The 8,046-nt window shown below is 50.4% G+C and overlaps 1 protein-coding gene and 1 non-coding gene across 2 annotated transcripts in view; both read right to left on the reverse strand.

Annotated features, from left to right (window-relative positions):
• Positions 1–1,688: 1,688 nt before the first annotated feature.
• THAP8 (THAP domain containing 8) overlaps positions 1,689–8,046 on the reverse strand; it is a 7,016-nt gene continuing 658 nt past the window's right edge. Inside the window, exons 2-4 of the mRNA XM_034438207.2 lie at positions 6,883–7,075; positions 3,995–5,050; positions 1,689–3,299 (exon numbers count right to left, since the gene is read on the reverse strand). Of these exons, the coding sequence (XP_034294098.2) occupies positions 3,153–3,299; positions 3,995–5,050; positions 6,883–7,075 (1,396 nt within the window). The 3' untranslated portion in view covers positions 1,689–3,152. The remainder of the gene's footprint in view (positions 3,300–3,994; positions 5,051–6,882; positions 7,076–8,046) is intronic.
• On the reverse strand, positions 6,684–6,789 carry LOC117677886 (U6 spliceosomal RNA). Its single transcript, XR_004594860.2, has one exon. It is a non-coding gene; the product is annotated as a U6 spliceosomal RNA (small nuclear RNA).

Genomic DNA, 8,046 nt, shown 5'->3' on the forward strand with positions numbered 1-8,046 from the left:
CGCCCCCCCCCGCCCCCTGCTGCAGCCCCCCCCCCGTCCAGACGGTCGTTGCTGCGGGGATCCGAGGGGTCGCGAGCCCGGGGGAGGGCTCGTGCGGGCCCGCAGGGTTGTTGACTCGGGCCCCTCCCTCCACTCCGGGGTGGGTTGGGGTCTCTCCGGGCGCAAAGGGCGGCCGGTAATCCGAGCTGGCCCGTTCCTTCCTCCGGGGCAGCCGCGGCTGAGAAGTTGGGGGGCCCCCAGCCGGGCATCTTCCAGCCTCCGATGGGCAAATGGCAGTATTTGCAACCTGCCCCCTTCCAAGTCACACAGAGTCCTGCTGCAGTCCAGCCAGAGGGTCCTGCCTCCCGAGAGGCTGATATGAAAATCCTTTTTTGTTTCATTGAAAAGCCTTTTGTTGCATTTGTTAAATCTTTATCTAGCCTCTATTATTCTATAAGCAAACATACATCATACAATATTCCTTCGTCCTTCTATTTTTGCCCACAACAACCCTGTTAGGTGGGCTGGATTGACAATGAGTGACCGGTCCAAAATCACTCAGACAGCTTCCATGCCTAAGGCAGCACTAGAACTCTCCATCTCCTGGTGATTGGCCTCAAATCACCCAACTGGTTGTAACAGCTAAACCAGGACTAGAACTCCCCATCTCCTGGTGATTGACCCAGTCAGCTTTCATGTCTAAGGTGAAACTAGAATTCCCGGTCTCCTGGTGATTGGCCCAAAATCATCCAGCCAGTTTTAACAGCTAAAGCAGGACTAGAACTCCTCGTCTCCTGGTGATTGACCCCCACCCATGATTGGGCCCATATAGATGATCTCGAAAACCTCAGCCAGTTGAAAATTCCAGGAACGCAAACCAGACTGATATATCCATAGCCTGGAGGAATGTGTTTTTTCTCGCCAACTGCGGGGAAGACTTGCCATTTCCTTCTGGGAAAATAAATCTCATCCTGCCTGATTTTATATGCCATGATAACTCACTCTCCCTTTGGCTGCCTTCCAAGCTTAAAATCTCCATTTTCTTTCCTCCTGGATCTGCTTTGGTCTGCAACTTTTCCAGCTCTTAAACTTCACTCATGGTGGATGAGGGGGGGATGACCAGACATATGCAAAATATAACTTAAGTGTGATCACACCATAGATTTATGTAAGGGATGAGATAAAGAATAGTAATTGGCTTTTGGTTCCTTGGCCAGTGAGTCTAATGTGGAATTGGCTGCTTTCCAAACAGCTGCATAACCCATTATACCCAGTTGGTTATCTTTCTCCATCTCAGCAATTTTAAGAGGCATGAACTTCAACTCCCAGAATTCCCCAGCGAGCACAGCAGTTGGGAGTTCATGTGTCTTCAAGTTCACTGGCTGGGGAATTCTGGGAGTTGAAGTCCACTCATCTCCCACTTCAGTAACATGCTGACTGGGGAATTCTGGGACCTGAAATCCGCAACTCTACATTGCTGAGGATGAGAAATGCTGACCCGCTTTAGGCTACTCCCATTCTACTTCTTGTGCGTGATGGGGAAGGATAGATCCAAGCATGGCTCACACAGTAGAGTTTTAGAAAAATCAAGATGGGGAGCTGGGTCACACGATCTCCATCTTAACTTTGGAAAACTCCACCCTGTGGACACGTCTGGATCCAAAGTCCTGGATTTCCTCCTCCTGACGTAATCAAAGCCAACCAAAAGATTTTCTGACAGATTCCCTTTATTCATTTAAGTTACAGAACTGTATAAACACACAGCACATGCAAAGAGATCATCCCTGCTCAATTCTCTCAAGATTTACCCTGGCCTTCCCCGAACTGCCAGCCTCCATTATGGGGTGGACTACAACTCCCAGAGTTCCTTTGGCTACCCTGGCTAGGAATTTTATCTGAAAGGCACCAGACTGGGGAAGATCGGCCCGCATTTGTAAAACCTTTGATGAAATCTTTACTCCAATGCTTAGGTACACAGAAACCAGTCTATTTTGTTTGTGTGTGTGTATGTGTTTTTTTTTTTAAATGAAGATTTAACCAATGAAAGGATTTATGATCAAAACTCATTCACGATCTTATTTGGCAGCTAGTTGGGAAGACTTTTTGGGTTTCAAGACAGTTACAGGAATTGGCCACGAGGAAAAGCAGAAAGAATTCGAGACGTTCTTCGAATTGACAATGACATGTTCTTAATCTTGTCGACGGAGAGTTTCGCATTCATCTTGATGGTTTCTCCAGGTACTTTGAACTACAATTCACAGAAAACTCCATCTTGTATCACTGGGGGATTCTGGGATCTACTCTTAAAGAGTGCCAGGTTCGAAGGAGGCAGACGTGCACAACTGCAGCTGGCTTTGGGCTTGCAAAATACAGGCGCATTTCCAAATGCACGAGGCCTATTGTCGATTGTCGCCGTGTCTCAATCCTTTCCACACTTCCCTTTTCGCTTGTTTGTGGCCCCTTAAGACTTTCTTCTCTCTTCTTACCGTGTTTCCTACACGCTCTTCCTGCCCTCCCCTTCCATTCAACCCCCTAATAATAATAATAATAATCATAGTAATAACCCATCGGATTGCAAGCTCTGCATGAAAGACGTTGGGATCAACAGCACGGAACCATTTCTCCCGTCTAGTTGGAATCAGCGAGGAAAAATGGAGAGGCCAGCAGCAGCCCCTCCAGGAAGGAAAATCACCTTGCAGATGCCGAGCCCTTCGAAACAAAAAAGCACCAACAGACAGCAAAATTCTAGGATATGAAAATGAACAGGGGACTCGTTGGCCGCTATCCGGTGACGCTGATGAGAATTAAAAGCGAGGGAGGAAGAACGGTGGTTGAAGTCTTCCCTTTTGCACTACAATTCCCATCACCCTGGGCCACGGCCACGCCAGCCAGGCTTGAGGCAAATTAGCAGCCTCGGAGCCCCGAGGAGGATTAGGGCTGAAAGTGCATTGTATATATAATCATCTCAAATACCCCCAGAGAGAAATCACAAGATAAGGTGCTGAAGGAATAAGGCCACCGAGAGGCAGCTGAAGCTCTGCTTAGCTGGGCCGGCGTTCTTGGGGGGCTGTGGCCTCTGGCCACTTCCTGGGGAGGGCTGAGGGGGCAACCAGATGCAGAAAGGCTTGTTCTCAGCTGCCCCCCTTCCCTCCCTCCCTCCATTCAGTCCCTGCTCACTGTTCTTCCAGCTGGAGGATGGTCTCGTTGCCTTCACTGGGGAGCTGAGGCATGGCGTAGACCAAGGCTTGGTCTCTGTCCTGGCAGATGATGGCCACTGCGCCACCGGCCTCTGGCACGAAGGTGCTGGACTGCAGGCAGGCCTGGAGAAGGAAGGAAAAGGGGGGGGGGAGGAGTTTAGGATACCTGGGCACCACTTCGGATGGTCGGCCTTTGGCCAGTCGGATAGGCAGCATCCACTATGTCCAGATGGGACTGGAATGGCCATTTTGCTCATGGCCAGACAGTTTAAGTAAGTGTTTCTCAACCTTGGAAGCTTGAAGATGGGTGGACTTCAACTCCCAGAATCCCCCAGCCAGCGCTGCTGGCTGGGGGATTCTGGGAGTTGAAGTCCACCCATCTTCAAGCTACCAAGGTTGAGAAACACTGGTTTAAGTACAGGCACTTCTAGACTTACAAGAGTTTGTTTAGTGACCGTTCGAAGTTACAACAGCATGGAAAAAATTGAACTGTGACCATTTTTCACACTTGCGACCACTGCAGCATCCGCGGGGGTCATGTGATCAAAATTCAGAGGCTTGGCAATAGGTTCCTATTTACGACGGTGGAAGTGCCCCCAGAGACCTTCTGACAAGCACAGCCAATGGGGGTGGGGACCCTCCAGATTCCCTAGCCATCGCGATTCACTTAACAACGGTGGCAAGAACGGTCATAAAATGGGGCAAAACTCACTTAACCAACATCTCGCTTAGCAACAGAAACGTTGGGCTCCTTTGCGGTCGTACTTCCTCGCGCCCCGATTCTCTGCCTAGCAGAAGGAAGCGCCCCGTCCACTCACCAACTCCAGAACCTTCAGTTTCTCCTCCGACACCAAGTTCTCCTTCCAGAGCTGCTCCACCATGCTCTCCATGGCCTCCAGCTTGGCACAGTGCCGCCGGTGTCTCTGCTGGAGCACCTTCACCTTCTTCTGGAGCCCCATCACCACCTCCACCAGCTCGGCCGTCGTCCCCTCGTTCCGGTGGTAGCGATGTTCCTCCAGGGGCTCCTCCGAAGAGTCGGCGGAAGAGCTGCCCTCCTCCAGCTTCACCTCCTCGGCTGAGAGGGAGGCCTCCGGGGGCGCCTGGTTGGAGACGATGGGCAGGGTGGAGACGATGGGCAGGCTGAGGGCCGAGGACAACACCGTCTCGGGAGGCGTCAGCCCGGAAGAGGCGGCGGTGGCGGCGACGGGAGCGGTGGGGATGGTCTCAAAATAGGCCACCATCTCGGTGGTGGCGGTGGGCTCTTGCAGGACGGGGACGGCCACGGAAGGGCCGCCTTCCAAGAAAGGCTCAATGGAGATGTTCTCGATCACCAGGGCCCCCTGTTCAGCCATCGCTGCCGGCTCGGCCATCATGGCCCTTATCGAAGTCTGATCGCCCGCGGCCACCACTTCACAAGGCAAGGCCACTTCAGTGCAAAGCTGCCCGGCCAGCCCTACGGAAGAGCTGGGCAAGGCTCCCAGCGTGGCCGGGGGCAGAGAGGCCACAAAATCCACCACCTGCTGCTCCAGGGGCTCCTGCAAAACGTGGCCCGCCACGGCTGGTGTGGGGGAAGCCACTGCCAGGGTCACGGCTTTGAGGGGCTCCATGATTTGGACCAGAGGAAGGAGGTTCACCGTCCCAACTAGGGGTCCCGAGAGGGTCTGGAAGTCCAAGTTGGGGGCCGAAGACTGAGTCTCCACGTAGACCGGGGTGGCGGCCACACTGGGGTCTATGGCTATGGTGAGGGTCTCCATGGTGCTGGGCTCCTGGCAGGTCAGGGTTTGTGCAGCGGGGGTGGCCCCCTCTCCACCGCACTCGAGAAGGAGCTTCTTGGCAGGTGTGTTTGAAGCCGGTTTGGCAGGAGCCTCCCTCTTCTGAAATAAAACAAAAGAGCCACCCGTCAACGATGCAGTGCAGCCTTCCCTAATTTACTAATGAAGGAGAATGTTTGTAGCTGGGGGTTGAAATGTGGAGTCCTGGGTGCTCTCTGAACTGGGTGGTTTTCTTGCAAACCTTTCATGACCCAACTAAGTAACATCATCAGTGCTAGGAGAGAGAGGGGCTTGTGGGGTGAAAGAGGAGGAGAAGGGCCAGAAGGGGGGGGGAAGAAAGAGGGGGAGGGGGACTGTGGGGTTCTTGGTGCTCTCTGAGCTCGGTTGTTTCCTTGCAGACATTTATTGACCCAACTAGGGAACATCTTCAGTGCTAGGAGGGAGGAGGAGGATTTTGGGGAGGCACTAAACAAATCACTGTAAGTCGAGGACTAAATGTATGATCAGCCTATGGAGGAGGAGGGGGAGGATTAGGGGAGACATGATAACCACCTTCCAGTACTTGAAGGGCTGTCAGGGAGCAGAGGGTGTTGACGTAGGGTTCAAAGCCCCCAAGGGCAGGAGAACTCTTTGATGTCTTCTCTCATGTTTGGGAGCCTGGAATCGAGGGCTTGGCCTCTCCAACGGCAGATTCCAGGTCTTTTATCCCTAAACAAGCTCCAGGCCTCACGTGGCACATACCTGTCTCTCAACCGGATTCTCTCCAGGGGTAATTAAAGCTGCACTTAAAATCACCTGACAATAGTTGTTTACTCCTGGATCTAAGTCCAACCTGCTACAGAGCCGGAATATTCGGCTGTGGCCACCAGGGCCCTGTTTAGAAATCAAAGCCCTATCAGCAAACACACACACACACACACCTGCACAATAACAAAACCCTAATATTTATCTTTCCCAAACGGAGATAAACCTGAACTTATGTTTACGGCCAGCTAAATCCGAGCCCAAATAGTAGCATGAAACTGTTTTATTCTCTGGTCCTCGGTCCCCAGCACACGGTCCCCGGAATCAGATTGTGTGAACAGGAACCCCGAGGTTTCAGGATGAGGCACACGAGAATAAATAAATAAAATGCTCTTGCTTTTTAGTCTCTTATTTCATCTACTTGTAAATGTTTTGTATGGTCTTTTTTTTTTTTATTTTGTATTTTTCTGTAGACTACCCACAGTTGCTGTAAAAGTGAGATGGGCAGCATATAAATAAATAATACATTATAGGAACAGACCCCCTTGCATGTAGTATATATATATTTTATGAGAAGACACCAGCATTGGTTCGCTGCTTCTTCCTTTAAAGCAGGGGTGTCCAACTTGGTAACTTTAAGTCTTGTAGACTTCAACTCCCAGAATTCTCCAGCCAGTCATGAATGATAGAGTTGGAAGGGACTAGAAGGATCACCTAATCCAGGGGTCTCCAACCTTGGCCACTTTAAGACCTGTGGACTTCAACTCCCAGAATTCCTCAGCCAGCAAACCAAAGCTGGCTGAGGAATTCTGGGAGTTGAAGTCCACAGGTCTTAAAGTGGCCAAGGTTGGAGACCCCTGACCTAATCCAGTGTTTCTCAACTAAGCAACTTTAAAACTTGTGGACTTCAACTTCCTCATGTCTGGCTAGGGAATTCTGGGAGTTGGAAGTCCACAAACCTTAAAGTCACCAAGATTGGAGACCCCTGCTTTAAACCTGCCTACACCTCTTAATAAATCTCTAACTTTACATAGAGAGACTTGCTAATCTTTTCTGTATCGTTCCAATTTTAGTATATGTGCTGCCAAAGTGAGCACATGAGAGGCTTAAATCGCCTTGTTTCCTCTCCCTCCTGACGTTATCCGGCAGGTCATTCCCACCCCATGGAGGAAAAGCAACAGGATTCTCACCAGTGGGCTGTCCGACGTCTGGAAGATGGTGGGAACGGCATCGGGTTTCAGGTAGCGAACTCCCCACCGGTACTCAAAGCAGGAGGGGGCAAAATGATCACTGCACAAATGTTGGTGTTTGGTGGGGATCCATTTTTCTTGGTTCATTTGGGAAAGCCACTGCCGGAGACGCTCAGGGCTGTGTAAGGGAAACCTGAAGGGGAACGGAAAAATAAGGATCGGGATTAATGAGATATCCATTAAGTATTAAACACAGGCCACTGAAACAAGGGTGTATTTTGCCCACTGCATTCCTCGTTTCTCTGCCGACGCCCTTATCTCATTTGCGGAAACTTCCTTCCATTCTTTGTAAAGCTTCAGATACCAGAGTGGTCACAAGAAGTCAAGACCTGCAGTTAAAGCTCTGCCTGTTTTGGAATGTTTATAAAATTTGGCCCCATCAAACACACCGTGGCTTACTCCAGAGGAGATGGTATTATTTATTAAATGTATATGCTGCCCAACTCACTGTGATGTCGTTTTACTAGACTATTAAAATCCATTTTGCTGAAGGACAGGCCCGTTGCTGCTAGCCAGTCTGGTGTTATCAGAGAAATTCCGACCTCGCCACCTTATACATGGAGTCAGGTTTCTGGGTTTGTGTTATGAAAGTCATAGAGTTACATTTGCTGGACCCAAAACCACAGTTTTGGGGAAAAAAACCATCTACCAACCACTTCTCCTTTTTGCCCAGAGGCCCATAACGACACATCCACGAAGTCAGGAGAAGTCAACGTTACTTTTAGAAAATCTGCTAGATGTTTGCCCCATTTCTGAAAAGCCCCAGTCAGTGCAGATCCAGGCAACCTCGACTTTATTTCTTTGTATTCTGCCTTTATTGTTTTTTTACAAATAACTCAAGACGGAGAAGGTATGGAGCACAACTTCCTCCTCCTCCTATTTTCACCACTACGACAGCCCTGTGAGGTAGGATAAGCTAGCCCAAAATCACCCAGCCGACTTTTGTGGCAACTAGAATTCACCATCACCTGTTTTCAAGGCTGGTACCTTAACCACCACACACCTATTCATGGGGCTGCCCAGGAGCCCCAGAGTCAAGTCCCCATTCAGCCCTAGAGACCCCTCTCCCTTTCCAGGGGGGTAAATGAGGAGTGGCCTCTTCCT

The sequence above is a fragment of the Pantherophis guttatus genome, chromosome 10, assembly GCF_059756535.1.
Source record: "Pantherophis guttatus breed Tessera chromosome 10, ASM5975653v1, whole genome shotgun sequence".
Lineage (NCBI taxonomy): Eukaryota > Metazoa > Chordata > Lepidosauria > Squamata > Colubridae > Pantherophis > Pantherophis guttatus.